This window comes from Phyllostomus discolor, chromosome 5 (assembly GCF_004126475.2).
Source record: "Phyllostomus discolor isolate MPI-MPIP mPhyDis1 chromosome 5, mPhyDis1.pri.v3, whole genome shotgun sequence".
NCBI lineage: Eukaryota > Metazoa > Chordata > Mammalia > Chiroptera > Phyllostomidae > Phyllostomus > Phyllostomus discolor.
In genome coordinates, this window is record NC_040907.2 from 24,276,006 (window position 1) to 24,297,837 (window position 21,832).

Genomic DNA, 21,832 nt, shown 5'->3' on the forward strand with positions numbered 1-21,832 from the left:
TGATGATATTAAAATTGGCACCAAGCTAGGATTAATAGGCTCATCAATTGTAGGGACTCTGGTTTAACAAGGTCACCTGCATGTCCCGTCAATGTGGCCTCAGTGGAGATGGGGCTGCCTGAATGAGGCCTCCTCCTTTCCCCAGCTGAGGGTCCACTTAGGAAGGTCTGGCTGCCACTGGGTTTTTCTGACCCAGCCCCTTGCAAACGGCCCTTCAGAGCTCTCTGACTGCCAGAGATGCTATGGTGACTAGACTGGCATCTGCTCTGCTCACTTGCACCTGCGGCTTCCCCTCTCCATGTGATCCCCTCCTCCTCCCCAGCCCAGCTCCCCTCTGCGAATGACAAACGACAGACTCAGACCTACTGGGGGCCCCACACTCCAGAGTCCCACTCAGCAGCTCATGGGGAAACCGATAAACGGAGATGCCTCTGGGGCCTGCTGACTAATTTCCATAATAATTACAGTTATTACTAATACAGGTGACAACACCACTCCCTTTCATTTATATTGAGTCCCACAACCTAGGAGCTGCTTCCCTATTAGTTGTCTCCGAGGAGCTGCACAGCCAGCTGGGAAGAATGCAGGGCAGGTGTCATTACCCTCACTGAGTTAGGAAATGAGCTCAGGGAGGTAAGGGGACTTCCTGAAGCCCCCTCCCCAGTCTCAGAGTAATGAAAAAAATAAGAAGAACAAGTGCTGATTACGTAATGCACCTGTGTGAACTTGGTCCACACAACAGCCTTATGGGGGAGGTTCTATTATTTATTATCACTCCCGTTTTACAGATGAGGAAACTGAGGCACAGAGAAGTTAAGAAACTTGTCGAGGAGCACACCGCTGGTAAGTGGCAGAGTGGGAACCAAGCTCAGCTGAGTTAATGTTCTTTACCATTAGCCTCTCCCGTCAGCCCTCCCTGGGAGCCTGATTTCCTGGGACCCAGGAAATGACTGTGATGCTCTGCTGGAGCCTTCTGGCTGAGCTCTGGCCTCCTTCCTGCTCCAATTTCCAAGGTCCCCATGGGGCAGGCCCCTCCAAACAGGGGCAGGAAGACTAACAGAAGACCCTGATGCTGCCTGCCCCCACCCTGAGAGGGGAAGTGAGAATAATCCCTTTGGCGTGCACGTCTCAGGCTGCAAAGGTCTACTGCATGAGCCTTCTTCTGCTCTGGCTCTTTGCAGAGGTCAGAGCACAGGGCTTCAGAGTGCCTCCAAGATGGGGTACTAGCAGGGGCTTTCACTTCCCTCTGCCTCAGCTTCCATGTCTGTTCAAGGGGTAGTAGCAACAGTACCTACCTCACTGAGCCATTGTCAGGAGAAAAGAGAGAAGGAACATAAGGGGGTGGGTACAGAGCAGGTTCTTGCCTTCCTGAGGAGCTCTTTGATAGAAGATGCTTCTGGGGAGTTGAGGGCCCTGAGCTGGAAGGCAGGTCATGTAGGTGCCAGGTGAGCCTGCACAGATGGTGTCTCATTTATTCCCGCAACAACTGCAGGAGCTATGGTAGCTGCTAATGACTTGATTTTAGAAGTGAAGAAATTGAGGCTCAGTGATGTTGAACTCACCTGGTAGCTCATCATTAGCTAGGACTTGAACCTTGGCCCAGTGATCTACAGCCTGGGCTCCTGACCATGGCGATGGGTGGGCTCACCACATCTTACAAGCCTCCCTTTTATGGAGGGATGGCTGTGGGCCTGGCCCTGCACCTAGTATTTCATGCCCAGGATCACAAGAATCCTATGAGGAAGGAGGAATTACACCCACTGACAGAGGAGGAAGCTGCTTATAGAGATCCAGTGACTCGCTTGTTTATGTAGCAAATAAATGAGGGAATGGGACTTGAACCCAGGGCCTCCTGACTCCCCCAACTGTGGTGTCCCTCCACTGTGGAGCTTCTTCATCTTCCTCTCAGGGTCCCAGAAACCCCAGGGCTCTCCCATCACTTGCACCATCTCTCAGAAGCTCCATCTGTTGCTTCTGCTCCTTGCTCCCCGGGCTCCTCTCCCATCTAAGACTGAGTATGACTGTCTCTTTGGCACCTCCCAGCTGAGCCTTGCCCATCCCTTCATCCCGGTCCTTGGCTCCTTGGACCACCCATCAGCCCATTGGACCCAAAGTTGCCCAAGACAGCGATGGATCTATCTCAGTGTCCCAGGGTTTGGTGAAGCGTTTTGCATTGGCAGCTCACCCACATGGCTGGGGCATCCTTTGGTAGCTCTTAAAGGAGCAGAAGGCACTGTTGCTACACAGCCAGCTCATCAAAGACACCAGTGGGAATGGCTCTGAGTCAGATAGGGGCCAGTGGGCATGTGCTCACATGAAGGGGGGTGTCTGGGAGTTGGGAGCATAAGCAAGGCAGGCCAGAGGGAGCTCCTTGCCCCCTTCCTGCTCCAGACAACAGCCTTTGACTCCAACTCTCCTGCCCCCAGGGCCCCCATCTGCCAGGATGTCCCACCCTGATGTGCACACAGGACTTGGCCAAGCCTTTGCGGGGGTGTCCTCAGCCCCACTTACATGGTCGATGAGCTCCTTGATCATGCCGTTCCACTGGCCCTTGTCGTCCTGCGCCCCATACTTGCCGTCCTCCACCAGCCGGATCTCGTAAGAGAAGCCCAGGATGTGGGCCAGTTCCTTGAGCAGGTCGATGCAGTAGCCCTCGAACCGGTCATTCCCAAACAAGGTCCTGTCGGACTTCCGGAACATGACAAAGGGCTCCTCCTGTGGGGGCAGAGAGGAGAGGAGCTGATGAAGGCCCAGTGGGTGGGGGGAAACCTGCTGGGGCTGGAGAGCTTGGGCTGGAACCTCTACTCTGTGTTTAAAAAAATCCTTTGGGTGGCTTAGCTGATGGCCTGCTAAATCAAGGAGGAAAAGCACATTTTCTGAGACCTCACTTTGTGCCTCCCAGATGGTCACCTACTGGTGTCCCTGGCAATACACTGGGGCTCGGGAGGTGTTTATTAATTGTCCAGTGGCCACAGAGCTAGGAAGCAGTGGAATAGGGATTTGAACTGTCTGGTTCTAAATCCCATGCTCTACTGCCCACACTCAGCACAGGTCAGTGGTTCTCAAAGCGTGGTTCCCAGACTGGCCGCATCATCATCACCTGGGAACTTCTCAGAATCACACATTCTCAGGCCCAGCCCAGACCACTGAACCAGAAACTCTGGGGTGGGGCCCAGCGATTTGTGTTGTAAGAAGCCCTCCGGGGGATTCCGACATTAGCTCAAGTTTGAGCACACTGCTGCCGAGGGCCTGAAGGCCCGTTGTCGAGTATCCTCCCTGATGTCTCTCCCAAGTCCTATTTAACAGATTAGATCTACATGCTCCCTGATACCACTCTCTTTCCAAGGATCTCAGTCCCCAGCGTTAGGATCTGCCAGGTGAGTGGTTCCTGATAACCACGATAGCTCGCATGTGCATGCTGATGTGCCGGATGCTAGCAAATCAGCAAACGAGACGGTGTCAGTGGAAGGCCCAGCACAGGACCCAGCAGAGCTAGGGGTCTCAGGGGGCAGTAGCTGATACTGCCTCATCTAACTTTAACTTCAACTGTTTATGGGCAGGTACTCATAGTCCCATTTTATAGGTGCAGAAAGCGAACTCACGAGGATAAGTACTTGTGTGAATTCACTGGTCCTCTAGAGAGAGGATCTGAGCTCAGGGTGGTGTAGCCTTGGAGTAGCTCTTAACCCACCTCATTGTGTCACAGGCCCTGAGTCATGAGGTGTCTCTGTCTGGTGGCGAGGGGTCTTCGGAATGTAGCACGGGTGGCAGCTGCCCCATGTCATCAGGCTTAGCAAACTGGGTCCCAAACAAGGTCCTGGAGACCAGGACGCTTAGCAAACTCAACTTTTATTGGCTTCCTGCTATATACCAGGCACGGATTTCAACACTTTTCCACAGGCTGTTTGCTTTAAGCCTTACAAGCTTCCAAGGTAGGTGACATTATCCCCATTTGATAGATAAGGGAACTGAGGCTCAGAGAAGGTCAGTACATTGCCCGAGGTTGCACAAGGATTGAACCACAGTCTGATGGAGTTCAGTCCCAATCCTTCAGCCTCTTTCTGGGCCTTAATCTTCCCCAAAGCCATCTCAGCAGCCCCATGTGTCAGAAGGCCTCAGACCTTCAGCGGATGGGTGAAACCCACCTGCTGACAGAACGCACGTGCATTGGGAATCTCATGAACACAAGCCCACAAGAAGGGCACACACCCGATTGTGCAGACATCTCATCATTCTCTTAACCCTGGGTCCCTGGAGTGGGGTGAGCAGTGAAAGGCTTGGGCAAAGGCCCTCATCAGAAGTCCCTGGGTGCAGATACCCACCAGCAGCCTCTTGCCAGGCTCCCGCTGTGACAGGTGGGCTCGTTTCTCTGGCCCTGGATCCCCAGCAACACTGCCTTTCAAAATCCCATCCCACCCCACGACTGATTTACTCTAGATTTTCAACAGCCGTTGGGGATGCTTCAGAGAAAGAGTCTGAATGCCCAAGGGGTTCCCGTCTCTCCAGGGATTCTGAGAAAACCACTTCTCAGTCTAATTTGGTGGAAAGCTGGATCCTTTGGCTGGACTCCATGCTAAACCTCAGTGCCTCCTATCTTTGGCCTCCAACCAAGGAGGCAGGTCACAAGATTGGAGAACAGAATCCAGGTGGGGCCGGAGAAGGTGCTAGGGCTTGACGAAGGTGCTGGAGGGAAAGGGGACTTTGGCTAGTGTGTATGCTGCCTTTGTGCTAATTTGACTCTGGGAAGGAGCTGCCTGGAACCCTGGCAGGGGCTTGGTGAGCTAGGCCTGTGCAGGGATCCATCCCAACGCATCCTTTGGGTCGGATGCTCTTGTGCAGTGAACAAAGCGCTGCCCACCGCACCTGGTGGCCCTAATGTTGGCTCAAGGAGGTCCCTGGAGAGAAGACACCATCCTTCCAAGGGGAATTACTTAGGTTCCTGGGCATAGTACCTCCTTCTGTAAAGTGGGGATAATAATAGAACCTACTTTACAAAGTTGTTGTGCACTTTAAAGGAGTCACATTATGGAATGCACTTAGGACAGTGCCTGGCAAGTGTAGGCTGCCAATATTATAATTATTGTTAATGTAGTTATTATCTTCTTTCTGTGTGCTGGGTGGCCTGTTGCCACAGTGGCCTTCCCAGCCTAGAGACCATGCCTAATGTCACCAAAGGTTAAAAATCGTAGCTGGCAGCGGAGAACCATTTGGGCAAAGGTCCCCCAGGTAGCTCACTTCCTGAGCCTCTCTCCTCTCCCCTCCCTGGCCCTATCCTCTAAAATTAGCACTTCATTCGTGAAGCCACCACAGCCCCAGAATCTATACATCTCCATATAAATACGCTGCCTTCGGAGCAGCTGTAAAATGCCATTAATTTCGAGAAGTGCTTTGCGGATGGCATACATATTTAACAGCCAAAGCCCAGAGCATTAAAATGGTGCTCGCCTTAGTAATGTGTCTCTAGACCTGCAACATTTCCTAGGGGGTAATTCTGAACTCCGCCAACTACTTATTCATGGACTATTTCACAATTTATTACTGGAAATGTCCAGACAGCCAATTCACAAGCTCTCTCGGCTGCTAATCGATTGCTCGGTGAAGGTGCCCTCAATTTCAAAACTTCACGCTCTCCTATTGCTCTGGGAGAACAGCTAAAGGAACAGGGGTAATATTTCTCTTCAACAAGTCACAGGAAACAGAGGTCCAGAGGAATAACCTTTTCCGACTTTTCGTCACCAGGGCTCTTCGTCTAGCTTCTCTCCGATCACTTGCGCCGGGGTGAGAGCCGGGCCCTGTGACGAGCTTCTCACAGCGATAGGACTGTGGAGTCAGAAGAGGTCTTTGTGGGAAGGATCCAGGGGTTAGCGACTGAACTGCCGTGTTTCCACCACCCTTTCTGATATAGGAAATATCCACACACATGTGTACACGACATTGCTGCATGTGGACTCACAATGCCACTGGCACAAATACACCACATTCTTGAGTGTTCCATCTGCCTAGCCCTGCTCGGACAAAGAGGCCAAGGACCCTGGACCTGAGGCTTTGGCTTGGAGACAGAGTTTTAGGTGTCCTGCTTTTCCAGCAGGTGCGGCCTATTGTGGTCCTTGGCCTAGGATGGCTCTCCCAGCCCACAGCCCGGCCTCCCGTCGCTGGATGCCACGGGTCCACCTGCCTGGCTGCTGAGTCTGTATGGGTCATGATGTTCACAAGGTGCAAATACACCCACCTGTGTGTATCCAGACACCTGGGCATAGCAGTCCCACACACACATGCACGCACACGTGCCCACGTGCATGCTGACACCACCGCTCACTTCAGCCGCCAAAAGAACACTGAACCTTCAAAAGCAGGGCCCTCAGGAATGAGTTGGGCATGTTTTCTTGGTGTTGAGCTGAGGTTTAGGTGGATGAATTTTTCATGAGCTCATGGAAGAGCAGAACCAGAACAGTTGCAGGAGCCAGGCAGGGAGAGGGCAGGAGGGCAGGTGTCCAGGCTCCCGCTGCAGCTGTTTTGGCCTCAAGAATGAAGAAGACTGCTTGTGACAAGGAGGGGCCAGAGAGGGTAGGGTCAGGGCTCCGTCCACCTGTATCCAGGATAAGGTGCCCCTACCAACTAATCCCGGGCTTCAGGATAGGGAGTGGGTGGGTTTGCAGGTAGCCAGCACCAAAATGGACCTCTGCCACATCCAGACTCCAGGGGTCTGGGGCTAGCCCTGTTCACCAGAGCTAAGGCAGTTAGATCTTCCTGCCTTGTACCTGCCTGTCACTCAAAGCACTGCCCTGACAACACACTGCCAGAAAGGGCAGCATTGTCCCCTCCTGCCACCCCCCCGCCCCACCTCAAGTGCCTGCAGCCAGCAGTGCTGACCCTGCTTTCAAGCTGCCAAAGCATAGGGTTGGTTTTCAGCTAGAGCAGCTGGGGCTGGGCTTCTGCCCACAACTGGTGCAGCTGTCCCAAAGAGCTCAAGCCGGGGGCACCCAGGGCTAGGGGACATGGAGACTACACTGAGACTTTTTGGTGCAGTCTCTGGAAGGTCTGGACCAACTCTAGGTCTTCAGGTGGCCCCAGGCCAGTCCTTGTGTGGGAGTGGGCATCTCTTTCTCAGAAGACTCCGAGGAAGGACGTCTGCTTCAGGACGTCTGGTCAGCAGCCATGAGCTGCCAAGGCAACGGGGCCAGGAGTAGGGAATAATCATGATGTCAGGGCCACGAGTTCAGGGGTTGCCAGGGCAGGGGGTGAGGTGGTGCGTGTGATCTGGAGTTTTACATACAGGTAGGAGGCGGGAGCTATGAGGGCCTCATGAGGTCAGAAGCCCCAATGCCTTCAGGAGCCGGTCAGGAAACAATTACGTAAGAGGCATCCACACGGGAACAATGAAGAGGTGGTAGAGGTGGTCTGCGATGAACTAGGGAATGCCCACTGGGCCTGAAAGGCATTCAAATGCAAGTTCAAAGTTTATAATGCACCCTGTGCTAGGGATAACCTCTGTGACCGTGGTCAGGGTCGGTCTTCAGTGAAGTTCAGGGTTTTGCTTGAACTTCAGAGGTTTTCTCTAGAACTGTCATTGTGCATACTGTATTAAGCCTGAGTTTCCTGGGGACTGGATTTGTAATCCATAATAATATGAATTAATAACAACGACAGCTATCACTTAGCATGCAGTCTGTGCCACTTATATTTATTAATCATTATTCCTCACAACTCTATAAAGTAGGTACAGTTATTATAAGCCCTCTTTCCCAGGTGGGAAACTGCGATACAGAACGGTTAAGCAAGTTTCCAGGCAGACAGCTAGTGAACAGAAAAGCCAGGACTCAAACCCAGGGTTTTGTGCTCTTCACATCATCACACAGGCTTGTCCCCGCGTCCTGCTCACACTGCACGTCCCAGCGAGCTGCGGGGCTCATGTTTGCCTGGATGAGGGCAGTGGCACGGATGGAGCTGTGTCCAGCTGTGGGCCAAGAGGGGCTCCTCTCCTTCTACATCCCCTGAGTCCCGGGGAGGCGCCTGGTGCTTCAGGTGGGAAGGACCTCTGGTGAGCAACTGAGTACAAGCCGGTAGCTGTGCAAGAAGCTTCCAGGACTGACCAAGAAACTTCGAGAAGAACAGGGGAATATCTTCTGGATTCTTTTTCTGCTGATGTAGAAAAACCCTCTGTGCCTTTGCAGAAGGGGCTTATGCCCTTGAAATCAGGCTGCTGCCATCTTAATAAAAAGTTAGCCCTGTGGCCTTTCAAGGCGTATTTTGCACCGTTTTGGCACATGACCTTTGGCTCGCCTCGAGCTGTTAGAATAGTGTTTTGTGGCTGAATCGCCTTCGCTCATTGAATCACCTCTCCTCCCAATCTCTTCAAGCATCCTCATTTTACCTTCTTAAGCCTTGCCTTGTAAAATGTGCTTTATTTATTGATAGCTCACATTTTATGGAGCTCTGCTTTTAATCTTTCACACTTTTTATTATTTTATTTTTACCCTTTTATAGTTCAGCTTTGTCACACTTTTATCCTTTTGCTTCCTGACATTCTGGTTTTACATTTTTTTTTTTTACCTGGTCTCGCCGAAGCTGTTAAATATTTATTTTAATTTTTCATCTCTCTTGATCGTGTTCCTTTTCATTATTCTCTTTATTATTTTCCTTTTAACCTTTTTATTTTGTTCTCTTTCAACTCTCTTTTTATCTTTTTCTATTTTTATCCACATCAATATTCCTTTAATTGCTCATTAGTCCTCACTCTAATCCCTTTGCTCTTTTTAATCTTTTTTTTTCTTTTTACATTTTTTTTCCCTGTTCCTAATGAGATCTTTGGTCTTGCTGGTTTTAACAGTCTGATTTTTATATATTTGTAGTTAACAAAAAGCCAGTCAATAAAGGCAGGCAGGATACATGGTTATCAGGGACAATGCCAGTGGGAGTCTCACCCCAAATTGGCAGGGGGGTGGGCTGGCGTCTCCCCCGTCCTCTCGCTCTGGCTCAGCAGAGTGTCCAGAGCCCACATTAGGTCCCCATCATCTTTTTTAAAAATCTTTTTAAAAAAGATTTATTTATTTATTTTTAGAGAGGGAAGGGAGGGAGAAAGAGAGAGAGAGAGAGAGAAACATGAATGTGTGGTTGCTGGGGGCCATGGCCTGCAACCCAGGCACGTGCCCTGGCTGGGAATCGAACCTGCGATACTTTGGTTCGAAGCCTGTGCTCAATCCACTGAGCTACGCCAGCCAGGGCTAGGTCCCCGTCATCTTTGATCTGAATCCTCTCAATCACAACCCTGGAGACTGGGGCTGAGACCCACAGTCCACGGTGCTCCCTAGAAGCCGACGGTGGCCCTGGTGTCTGTTCATCAGGGTTCCTGGGAAGATGGGGTTTCCACCCCTTCCTGCTCCATGGTGCCCACTGCCCAGCTACCGAGCACATCGCTGGTGAATCACACCAGAAGGAGGACACAGGGCATCTAGCAGGGCCTGGCTGAGCTGCCTCCAGTGGCGGGCAGGCGAGGCCAGCTTTGTGAGAGCCCCGTGGAGGGACCAGGCATGGGGCACCAAGCCCTGCTCCCCAGCTTCTATCCTGTGACAGCCTTACTTTATCCAAGCACTGCAAACAGCTCTTTCTCTGTTTGCTTTTTGAAGAAAATGATCTTACCATGTGGTCCTTGCAAACGTTTTGCTTTATTATAAAGGGAAGCTGACCAGGGCCAGCATTGTCCTCCAAGGGTGCTTGGTCAGAACCCACCAGGCTGTGACTAGGCTGCCTCCCTGCAACATGGCCCAGAGTGGGCCCCCAAGAGCAGTGCTGTGTCTCTGGGAGGGAGGGTCCTGAGCCCTGTCACCGTGGGGGTTTTCCAAGAGGGGCTGGCACATGTGGAGTGGGCACAGCACTGGCCACTCAGAGGAGGGTAGCGGCCTAATTGAGTCCTGCCCACCCTGAGCTCCAAAGTGCAGAGACCCCTAAAGCCACTCCTTGGGTGGACATGTTCGTAAGGAGGTGGCACTGTTCAGTCTGGGAATGAAGGGAGGTGGCAGGTAGAGTGTGGCTGTTGCCAAGAGCTCTCAGGATGGGGCACTTTGGAGTGAGGCGTGTGTGTGGGCTCTTAGCACCCAAGGGGCTCTCCAGGTGTGGCCTGAGCACCCACCCACCGAGATGGACCAGTGAGAAGGGCCTATCCCTGGGGACTGAGGTGGAAGAGGTAGACCCTGAGTCCTGGTTCAGAGGCCAGGTCAACCCTCCTTTCTTCCACACCACCATGGCTCCTAGTCAGACTTCCGGCTCAGGGAGTGGGCGGGGTGAGAGGCAGACACAGAGGGCTCTGCACAAGGGGCTGGCCGTGCAGGTGGGCAGGAGGACCGAGCTCTCTGGCTTTGGGAGGAGGCCTCTGGCCTGTGACCCTGAGCAGAGTTGCTGTGTCCCAGCGCTCTCTGTTGGAGGGCCATTTTTAAAAAAAATTTTATTATTGATTTTAGAGAGAGAGGAAGGGAGAGAGATAGAAGTAGAGAAACATCGATTTGTTGTTCCACTTACTGATGCCTTCACTGGCTGATTCTTGTTTGTGCCCTGACTGGGAATCGAATCCACAACCTTGGCATATCGGGATGACGTTCTTACCAACTGAGCTACCTGGCCAGGGCTCTGAGGGCTGTTTTGAGCAACCCCCCTGTGCCCATCTTCCTGCAGCTCCACCTCCCCCAGCTTCCAGCCTCCCCGCGTCTTCATAAGAGGCACCCTATCGATGAGGGGTAGGGCAGTGGGGGTCCCTCCAGCACCGATGGCCAGCCCACCCCACGTCAGACAGTCCCTCCTGTGAGGCCGCAGGCTCTTACCAGCACTGTGGTGACGATGAGTGACCTATTTGTCAGAGAGTCGGTGACGTTAGGGCCTCGGCCTTTGGCGACCTCTGTGATGTTGAGCCCCTCGGCAGGACTCCACACCCCAACCTGGATGGACAGACAGATAGACAGAACAGGGCGTTGAATCCTCCATCTTTCCGTCCTGTTTCCACATCAGTGAGCCCATCGGCTTCATCCCGATCTTCATGCCCATCTCTGTCATGGCTACCCTGCTTGGAGCTGAGCTTCCTGACAGCCCTGCTGCCTCCTTCCTTCCAGGAGGAGACCCTCACAGTGGGGAGTCTCTTGAGGTCCGCCACATCTCCCTGGGTGGCAGGCCCTCCCCAGCGGATGGGGGAAATGCAGAGGGGACAGGTGAACATAAAGGGAGCCCAGTGGAAACCATCCTGGGGTGGAGCAAATGGCATGAGGAAATCAGGGGTCCTGGGTCAGGGTCAACGCCAGGTCCTCCCCAGGCACAGAGTTCCTCTGAGCCTCCTACCTCCTGAGGAAGACCCAGGCCCCCAGCTGCTCACCCACTGGGTCTCAGCCCCGGGGCAGCTCTAGGGCCAGACGCCCTCCAAAGCCCAGGACAGGGCCTGGGGCCAGGGAGGTGTTCTCAAGCATCTGTGGAATGAGTGAAGGGACATTGAGCTGTGCCACACGCAGGAAGGCGGGCAGGGCAGGAGGCTGGGTTCTGTAGCTGTTTTGGGGATGGCAGAACAGAGTGGAGGACCTGCGCCGGAGGCTTGGATGCTGCTGGGTTTGCAGGGCTTTAGCTCTGTGGTTTTACTTCTAAAATTGGCAGATACCTTGGGGAAGGCAGCTTAATCTCTGTCCCCACAGTGCCCTTGTTGCTATCAGACCTCAGGCTGGAGGAAGGCGAGGGAAGATCAAGTTTACAAATCATTCTAAAGCCCTGGGACTCTTAAAGGTCCTTTTGGACCCAACTCTGCCCAGCTCTGCGCCAATCTCAGCTCCTCTTTCTCAAGGACGGGTTCAGCATGCCCATTGTGTCCTTGGCTCAGTTGGGGGTTCCTCAGGAAACTTAATCAATTAAACAGAGAGACTGAGTGCAAACATCCCATTAAGAGAGCTGTGCAAGGCAGATAGCAGAGAGACATGTAATTATGCTAGGGAAATTCTGCCTTAATCCTCCCAAAGCCACCGGCTAGAGCTGGCTGGATCAGCAATGACCCAGCTTAGCAAACAGAAGTGATGGTATGAGAGGCAGAGTGGCTGTGCTTGGGGGCTCAGCACCTTCTCCAGGCAGGATCTCATTTTTGCAGGCCTCCTGGGGCAAGAGGAGAGGAGACAAGGAGACAGCTTGAAAGATGCTCTTCTCTCAAGTGGGCCGAGCTCAGTACAAGGGTCCCTCGCAGCCTGCCTGGGTGCAGGAGGTGCTCTGTCCAGAGGCCAAATGAACAGCAGGAACTCTTCCCCTAGCAAGCATCTATTGAGTTACAACTGTAAGCCCTGCTCAACTCCAGGTGCCGTAGGGACGTGAGACAGTTAGGACCGAGGATAGTTAGGACCAGAGTCAGGGTGGCTGCGATCAGGAGCCTCTGAGGGGGACCTCTGCAGGTCAGCCTTAGTCCAGGCATCGTAGGGTATTAGCTGTGATCAATTCGCACCAGTTGCTGGGAGAAGGATACTGTGGGTGGGCTCAGTGGAAAAGGGAGCTCACATGACCACTTACTGATGCCTGCGACAGGCACAGGAGTGGGAAGTGGTGGCATGTGTGCCATCTAATTGCTATCTTTAGAATTTCAGGCTATGCTCAGAGATGGACAGTTGAGAGAGCAGAGCTGAGGCCACTACTTGAGTGAATACCGTGTCGCCACAGTCCTGCACGAGGAAGAAGGCAGCTCCCCAGCACTGGGGCAGTTTGAATAGAAGCGGGAAGACTGCTTAATGAAAACTCACCTATTGTGGATAGGGCTGGATCTCAACTGGCCTTGAAGATTTTAGGAGCAGAGGCCGCATGGCCTGTCCTTAAGGGACTGATGCTATATTCAGCATTAGAGAATTGCTGAGTTATGGTGAAGTTTCCCTGGCCGCCCCTCCCCAGGACGGTGGCCCCATGAATCTGTGGGAAACTCAGGAGTGAATGGAGTAACCTTGGCCACAAGATGCAACCCAAGCAGAGCCACGTCTGAGTCAGAGGAAATGAACCAAGGAGACAGAGGCCATTTCTGCAACCAGGGAGATGAATCACATGGGTGAAGGCCCCGAGGTGCAACAGGAAGGGTGTGTGACAGGACCGTGGGGAGTGTTGCGGGGGACAGTGGACACTAGGCCTGGAGGGGAAGGTTGGGGTGCTTCTCGGAGAACCTTAAAGGCTGGGAGAGGGGCTGAAGCTTACTGACTCAGCACCAGGGAGCTATGGGCAGTTTCAGAGCAGGGAGAGCTGTGCACTGGGAGGCTTCACCTGTGTGTACAGGTGAGCTCAGGATGGAGAGCTCAGGGGTGGAGGTAGAAAGCCAGGTGGGGTGTCAGCATAATCTAAGGAATAGGCCAGGATGGGGCAGGCAGGGAGAAGAGGAATCAAGGACTCCTGAAGGCTCATAGACATCTGAGCTGGCCTTTGCTCTTCCTGGCCCCTGCTCCCTGCTTTTTATACACTCCCAGGGTTGGGAGGTGCCCTGGCGGCTACCAGGGACCAGCCTGCTGTGGGAGAAGAGTGTGGCTGAGCTCCTGGCCCCCGAGGTCCCAGGGAACACTGAGAATTGGGAGATCATGTTAAGTCCCCCTTCTCAGCCCAGCAGCCAGACCACGCCAGAATATGCCAACGGTCCCCAGGATCAGAATGGGGCCCATTAAAGGCATTTCTGTGGTAGCCCAATGGGAGTCCCCAAGGCTCCAGTGGGCCTGCTTTCCTTGTCCAAACTCCCTGGAATCATAAAGGCCTTCGAAGGCTACAGCAGTTCAGAAACCACATGCTTCAACCTCTCTCCAAGAGTGAGTCACCTCCGGTGTGCCAGACAAGCAATTACTTTGTTTGATTTTTTTGCTTACATGCCTTCAGTGACAGTGAGCTCACTCTTCAGGCAGGTACCCCTGGTCCTTAGAAAGTTTCTCTTACCCAAGGATATGACTGTCCCGTGACAGCTCTGTAGAGACTTAAGGGACAGTGTCTGCCCCACGAGCCTTCCGTTACTTTCCCACTTTAAACATCCCCAGTGGCCAGTGCTCCAATGGTCTGGGTGTCCACCATGGCCAGGCCACTGGGCTCTGCACCCCTCGCCTGACCAGGGCTCCTTATCCTCGGAAGGGCCAAGGCACAGGCCACACACCTGCTCGTGCTGAGCTGGCCACACTGGGTCTCGGCCCCTCCCACTCCTGAGCCCACGCACCTTCTCCAGGCCGTCCTCCTTCAGACTGATGATGTCCAGATCGAAATCGGTCCGTAAGCCACTGGTTTTGTTGAAAACAATCCGTCCAGTTAATCCTTCCCATTGAGCCTGCCGGAGAGGAGAGGGCAGAGCGGCAATTCCTCGGGCTCATAAATCATCATTCGGTACAACTGTACAATGCTTCATTTTAATTACTCCTTGCACTGATACTGTTCCCCCAAGACCATGATTAATTAATAATCACCTCCATCATTGCTCGGGCTGTGGTGCGAGCCAGCGATTTCCATAAATTCTATTATGCTCTTTAGCCAGCTTTACATTTGCACCTTCTCGTGTACAACATCGATCTCAGACGTGCTCAAATGAGCCTCCGCCTCGAAGCCACATGCCGGGGAAGCCCGTGTCAGATCCCCGGAGAGGGGCAGGGAGGCAGGCGGGCAGAGCAGGGCAGGCGAGCCCTGCCGGGAGGCACAAAAGCCAAGGGGCCCTGTCGGCCCTGGCGGGAAGGCCAGATGCTTGGAGTGGTCCCCAGAGAGCCAGGGGAGACAGAGAGGGTCACCTCTGCCACCCCGGCCCCAGCCCCGTGACATCAGAATGCTGGGATTGATCTCAATTAGCTGTGTTACCTTGGGAATTTCATTGCACTCCTGCCTCAGTTTCTTCATCTATAAGATGGAACCAATAATTGAATATCTTACCAAAATGTGATGATGGTAACAGGAGGTAAGTCCTGTAAAATACTCAGAATGGTGTCTGGTACAACCTGAGCCCTGAATAAAATGGTAGCTTTTCATGAGCATGATTGACACAGAGAGAGGCAGACAGTGGTTCAGAGAAGGTTCAGGATCCCAACCGAGAAAAGCTCCATCTTCTGTGTAGATCAGAGGTTGGCAAATTACCTGCCTGACGCCTGTTTTTGTCAACAGTTTTTTAGCTCATAGCCATGCCCCTGTGTTTACCCATCGCCTTTGGCAGCTGTTGTTGCTCCAACTTCGGAGCTGAAGAGTTGCAACAGAGACCGCCCAGCCTGAGGAACCTGAAATATTTACGATGTGGCCCTTTGCAGGAGCTGTTTGCAGACTCCCGTTCCACATGATACCTCTCTGGTGGGCCCAGAGAGTCAGCTCTGCACGGCGCTTCACACTGCGCGTGCCCTGGGATCCCCACAGCCATCCTGGAAGGCGAGGAGCCCAGTTTACAGATCAGGAAGCAGGCCTGGAGGGTCCCCCAAACTCACAGAGTGGAAAACAGGATGGACCAAGCTGGAGCCAGGGTCCCAGGTCCCCACCCTCCAGGTTGAAGTGGTTCCCTCTTCCTTGGGGTTAGGACGCAGCAGGCACATAGGTAAGAGCCCAGGATGGGTGGCTACCTGTGTCTGGGGATGGGACAAACCCGCCCATCCTGGAGTCCTGGGGAACAAAGGTGGGCTGGGAGTTCAGAGATGGGGAGAACCTGGGAGCTCCTACAGCCAGCCCGGGAGCTGGCTGGCCCAAAGGCCCGGAGCACGGGAGGAGGGGTCTGACTGTCAGAGTCCTTGTGTGGCCACACTGTGCACATCGCGCTGGGGTCATGGTCCCTTACAGGCTCCGAGAAAGGCTCCCAGGCTCCCCCTGGCCGAACGGTCCCTGTGCCCCTGCTTACACTCATACTTTGACACACGAATCCATGGGTTCACGGGTCCAGATCCCTGGAGGCTTACGAAAACTTTTGGGAATCTGTAAGCACCTGCGCTGCTCTAAGGCCACTGGAAAGTCTTCCTACGTGCCTAGATGGGCGAATACAGACACGGAACCTGACCTCTCTGAGCTCCAGGAAGGGGAAAACTACCGACTTCCCTAGGTCCTGTTCAAACAGGTGTGCACAGTGCTTAGCACAGTGCCAGACATACAGTGGTCCCCCTTTATCTGCAGGTTTGCTTTCCGTGGTTTCAGTTACCTGTGGTCCTTAACTAATACATGAAAAACTCTAGAAATAGGCAAAATTCGTAAGTTTTAAATTACATGCCACCCAGGGTAGTGAGATAAAACCCTCCCTTTCTTCAGTGCATCCACACAGTATACACACCCCACCCCGGCGTCACTTAGTGGCGGTCTGCGTCACCGGGTCGACTGCCGCGGTGTGGCAGTGCCTGTGGGCAAGGGACCCTTGCCATGCTTCACAACAACCCCAAAGTACAAGGGCAGTGATGCCGGCTGTTCGCATACGTCAAAGAGAAACCATCAAGGGCTTCCCGTGAGTGCAATGGTGGAAGTTCTAGACTTAGTAAGGAAAAAAATTGTACACTGAGGCTGCTAAGATCTATGGTAAGAACAAATCTTCTACTGTGACATTGTATGATTTACAAATTAAACTTTGTCACAGGCAGGTACGTAGAGGAAAAAATATACGTATGTGATCTGACACTGCGTGTGGTTTCAGGCGCCCACTGAGGAAGGGTGGTGGAACACATCCCCTGCAGTGAGGGGGGGGGGCATATATACACTATACAAAATGCTCTCACAGTGGTGTATGTTATTATTTCCCCTCGTTGCTTCCTTCCAGCTCCTCCTATGGACTGGGGCTGGCCCTCGGCTCTGAGGGAGGGGGCTGCACACGGGCCAAGGCCTGAGGCCTCAGTGGAAAACCTGTCACAGAGGACTCATCCCTGCATGAGCTCACTCAGTTCTCCTCCCAGGCCTGCCAGGTGGGTGTCACTGTTGCCCCATTTTAAAGTCATGGACAGAGAGGCTGCAACAGGGCCTGAGCTGTGCAGGCCCCAAGCAACGGTGGTGCAGACCTCCTCCATGCTGGGGCCGAGACGAAGAGCACAGGGTCACTATCCCCACCTCGAGTGGGGAGATCCAAGGAGCCCTGGGAAGATGCATCAGAGAAGGGGAAGACCAGTGCTTATGGCCCCAAGGGGAGGCTCAGCTTCTCTCAGGCTGGCTCCACAGTCCCTGTGCCCCCTCTTGGTCTTTGGGCTCCCACAGCCTCAGGCTATCTCCTGGCCCCCAGGGGAAATAACAGCAGGCGCCTTCAATCCCGCACTCTCAGTGGAGTTCTTCCTCCTTGTCAGCCAGAGAGCAACTAAATGCTAGCAGGTGCAGCGCCTGCCGGTGGGCGGTGGGCAGGGGCAGGGCCAGGGCAGGGAGCCACTGGCAGCCCCTCCCCGTGACATTTCCCGGCCCTCCCGCCCCTTCCAGCCGAGGCTTAGGACTCGCTAAATGAAAGATGCTTCACACGCTCTGAACTCCGGCCTGGCATTTTCCAGCTCCTCTCGGAAATGCCAAGTCTTTAAAATGATTTACTGTCACGCAGTCAGATGGGGAGACGGGCAACTTGGAAATGGTCTGAGGGAAGACTGCGCCGGACTCCTGCAGGGCCCCGGCGGCCAGTGCTGGCCAGCCGCGGCACCGTGGGCCAGCCGCGTGGCTGCTCCGGGCCTGGGTCTCCACACCCACAGGCGGCTATTTTCAACCGGAGTGCCGCAAGGATTTTTAAAACATACAACACCTGACTATTTAGTCAGGGGCACTGACCTCTTTTCCCTTAGAGTATCAAATAAGAAAATGACAACAACCAACACAACAATAGCTGTCCAGTGTGAGTGAATCAAAATTATACCTGTTCCATTTTTCCTGTGAGATCGGCAAAAAATAGATTTTTCGTATGTCATGGAATTTTAGTAGTTAGCTTATGTGTGCCATGAGATAAAAAAAAGGGTAGAAAATCCCTGCCCTAAGGTAAGACAAAGATGTTTCTGATAGGGCTCTGTACAGGTGGGGTGGCCGGGCACACCCCCACGGGCCCACCAGCTCCTGGAGGGGGCAGGGGGCTCCCTTTCCTATGGTGTAGCTGGTGAGGGCTCTGCTCCCACCCGGGCTTTACCACCGGGCCTCAACCATTCCCAGGGGTGAGAGGCAAACACAGAGTGGAGGTTCCTGAAGCTGTGATCTTTCACTAACAGCCCGCCACAGAACAAGAAGCCATCGCGATGACAGTCGCGATGACAGAAACAGTAGTAATTGCAGTTGGTCTGTTCGGCACTGGCTCTGTGCCAGGCAGGGTCCTAGTTTCACACCCACCATAACTCACTGAATCCTACAACAACCCTGGTATTATCTCCATGGTACAGAGGAGGACCCAAAGCACAGAGAGGTTCAGTAGCTTTTCTAAGGTCACACAGCCCCAAAGCAGTTACCTTCAAAGCTACTTTTATCTGTCTCCTAAGGGAGTCTGGTGATTCCCCTGGGGCCTGAGCTACTGAGCTGGAGGCCTGCCAAGGAGGGAGGCACGGGAGGGAGGAGTCAGACCTCAGAGTCCCTGAGAACAAGCCGATGACCACGCAGGCCAGCCAGGCCTTGTCCAGGGCAGTGAGCAGTCGGACTTCCGCTGCATTTTGAGGGGATGAATGAGAAGGGGCCGTCATGGTCCTCTTGTACCGCAACACCTGACACCAGAGCCCCTTCCAGGAGTGAGGGACCCGGGGCCAAGGCTCCCTCACAGTGACCATGAGATGGTGTTTGCCTGGTGATGAAACTGACACTTGGGGGTGTCCAGGAACTTGCCTAAAGCCGCACAGCCGGGCAGAGGTAGAGATGAACTCCAAAGGCACCTGCATCACACTCTCAAGCCTGTGTCTCATCTGTATCCCTGTTGGGGTCATTCTAAAATGCAGGAGGAGCTGTCACAGGCCTCATCCCAAGCAGCCACAGTGAGTGCGGGACCTCGGGGAATGCTGCCCGGTCCACGGAGTAGGAGGAGGTGGCTTTCTTTATAGTTCACCCTGGGAGCACTGCCTTCCTTTAGGTGTCCGAGTCCCCTCACTAACGCGGGAACTTCACCGATGCCCGCCTAGGCTGTGAGCTTGGGGAGCGCAGGGCCCGTCTGCTGCAGCTCGCTGCCTGGCACCCGGCAGGCCCACACACACAGCTACTGAGTAAATGAACTCCCCAGGCAGCTGGCCTCCTTTCTGGCCCACGGCGGGTGCCTGCTTCGAAGAGACTGCCTATATGGAGTCCTCCCGGGTAGCTTCCCCACAGTGCAGCTGGGGTTGTCCTCACAGGGCCGCTCTCTCTGACCCAGGATCTCCCTGCCCACATCTCGTCCCCATGAACCTCCTTCATCCACCATGTACTGGGATCTGCCTGGGCCCAGCCCCGGGCGAGGGGCTTGGTGCAGTTTTCCGCTGCCGTCCCGACAACACCCTGAGGCGGGCGCACCCGCCACCTTCATGACACACTGAGGAAACTGAGGATCGAAGACTTAGCCATCTCGGCCAGAATCATGCAGCCCAGACCTTAGCTCCATCCATCTGTAACACGGGAGCAATAAACTGCCCTCCACAGTTTACAGGGACAGTGGTGCTGGGGAGAGTCCTTTGAAATTAAAAGTAGGCACACTATATTTCCATGGTCACCTTCTCGGCAGCAGGACAGGTTTCTGCTCTCTGGTCCCATGGATCGGCTCCACAGATGGGACTTCTCCATAGTTGCCATAGGGCCAGGAGAGTGGGGTCCTGGCAGGGACCAGGATGGGAAGCTGGTTGGTAGGCCTGTGATGTCAAGAGGAGTTTGTGGGGCTGGTTGTTATTTACTGAGCCTCCTCTGCCTTCTGCGCTGCACTAAGTACTTCCCACGTGGTCCCCTTTCCCCTTCAAGGCATCCACATGGGCATGGAGCACTTCCTACCGCATTGCACAGACAAGTGAGGCCCAACAAGGTCCTTGAGTTTGTTCAAGGGCACACAGCCAGAGGCAAAGACCCTCATCGGTTGTACTTTAAGCCCGTGCTGTGTCCTACTGACAGAGCTGATCACCCACTGAGCACCTACTATGTGCCAAGGACTTTGCCTCTCAATCACACTGTAAGACTGGTAAGACTGGTCTTATCATGCTCGTTTTCATCCAAGGAAACAGGCCCAGAGATGTGAGGCAACTGGCCCAAGTTCATGTGGATTGAAAATTGAATCTGATTCCCAAACCTGGGCCCTTGGCTGCTGTGCAGCACCACCCCCCACCCAGGGAGATAGCCTTGGCCTTGGTGGGAGACGTGGGGAACACTTACCTCCTTGATGAAATTCATGAAGCGGCCGCCAAAGCGCCAAGCCTTGTGCCGGTGGCACTGAAGGGAGTTCACGGTCATCTGGGGTGCCCTCTGGTAGCACACAGACACGATGTGGACGGCGTCATACAGCAAGGCAGCGTCGGTCTGGAGGGGAGGGCCCAGGGCCTGCCTGAGAACAGCTCCTGGGAATTCTCTGCCCACCCTGCCCTGTCCCCAACCCCAGACACATGGAGTCCTGGTGAGGAAAAGGCCATGAGGCCCCAGAAGCGACCCTATGCGTGTCCCGGTGACAGGCCAGGCACAGGTTGACTCTGCAGCTCTGTAGGCACCTGACTCCCACCCTCTGGAGCTCGGACCTTCTGGCAGTCCCTCCCACCCCATCCCACTACCCTGCTGTTGCCTAGGCCCTGCCCACACTGTCTCCTTCCTGCCTCCCCAGCCTCTGCTGGTCATAGCCAAGAGTCCTCCAAGCCCAGGATTCACTGGGCCTTACCGCAGCTCTCTGTAACCAGCCGTTTACCTGTCTGTACTCCCCATCCTGGGATGGGCTATGTCCGACTCCTCCGTGTCCCGGCCCCTAGCCTAAGGTCCAGCTGACACACAGCAGATCATAAGAAGGGGGGTGTAGGAGGGAAGAAAGAAAAAGGGAGGGAGGAGAGGAGGAAGGAAAGAGTAAGGAAGGAGAGATAGGAAGGAAGGGTGGAAGGAAGGAAAGATGGAAGGAAGGAGGGAAGGAACGAAGGGAGGAAGGAAAGGAGGGGGGGAAGGAAAGAAGGAAGGGAGGGAGGGAGGGAGGGAGGAAGGAAGGAAGGGAGGAAGGAAGAAAGGAAGGAGGGAAGGAAGGGAGGGAGGAAGGAAGAAAGGAAGGAGGGAAGGAAGGGAGGGAGGAAGAGAAGAGAGGGAGGGAAGGGGGAGCCCTGGGTCTGGCACGCCCTGCTGCTATACCATCATCACTCCGTCCAGTAGACCGGACTCCGCTCGGGGAGCTGCCTGCAGCCGCTCCATGGACCACTTCTCCACGATGGCTGAGACGTGGGGGTTGTCCACGTTGAGGATCCGGAACCCTGTCAGGTTCACCCCCGAGTAGCGGTAGGGCTCCAGGTCTAACGCATACAGATCCTGGTAGAGAGAGGTTCATGGAAATAAAGGTATATCCACTGTAATCGCCAGCCCACTGACCCACACTCCCCGCTGCCTCAGCACCCTCCCTGCGGCTCCCTGTGGGCCAAGGGGCCGGGGTGAGGCCTGTGGTGAGGGGGCCTCCATGAGAGCAATGCACTGAGAGTCGACTGTAGTGCCTGACTGCCTGGTGGTCGACCCCACGCACTCGCTGCTGGGCCCTGGGCAAGTTGCTCTGCCTGTTTCTTCATCTAACAAATGGGGGCCGTGTCTCCTTTCTGGGACCTGGTGAAGCAGTTCGTACGTATAAAATGCCCAGCCTCAAACACCACAGTAGCTGGATAACAGTCACAATGGTCATTTCCTCCCATGGGGCAGCCCACTTTGTGGTGCTGGGTCTGGGCATCTCCAAGTTACCCAGAGTGAGGCCTAAGGGAGAATTTTATTCCCCAAAGGAGGGTACTTGAAAAGCCTTTTCTGCTGGGGATTCAAAGAG

The 21,832-nt window shown here is 54.1% G+C and overlaps 1 protein-coding gene and 1 long non-coding RNA gene across 4 annotated transcripts in view; one reads left to right on the top strand and one right to left on the bottom strand.

The window, feature by feature from the left end:
- The window catches only part of GRIK3 (glutamate ionotropic receptor kainate type subunit 3), a 209,194-nt gene that overhangs the window by 34,345 nt on the left and 153,017 nt on the right, over window positions 1-21,832 (bottom strand). For all 3 annotated transcript variants that reach the window (XR_004903141.1, XM_028513769.2, XM_028513770.2), the window contains exons 6-10: window positions 21,163-21,336; window positions 20,218-20,361; window positions 14,174-14,281; window positions 10,812-10,925; window positions 2,512-2,715 (exon numbers count right to left, since the gene is read on the bottom strand). Coding sequence is in view for 2 of the 3 variants with exons in the window: in XM_028513769.2 (XP_028369570.1) it covers window positions 2,512-2,715; window positions 10,812-10,925; window positions 14,174-14,281; window positions 20,218-20,361; window positions 21,163-21,336 (744 nt within the window). In the remaining variant the exon portion in view is untranslated. The remainder of the gene's footprint in view (window positions 1-2,511; window positions 2,716-10,811; window positions 10,926-14,173; window positions 14,282-20,217; window positions 20,362-21,162; window positions 21,337-21,832) is intronic.
- Window positions 18,471-21,832, top strand: part of LOC118500569 — a 28,686-nt gene continuing 25,324 nt past the window's right edge. Inside the window, exon 1 of the long non-coding RNA XR_004903142.1 lies at window positions 18,471-18,866. This is a non-coding gene — a long non-coding RNA (uncharacterized LOC118500569). The remainder of the gene's footprint in view (window positions 18,867-21,832) is intronic.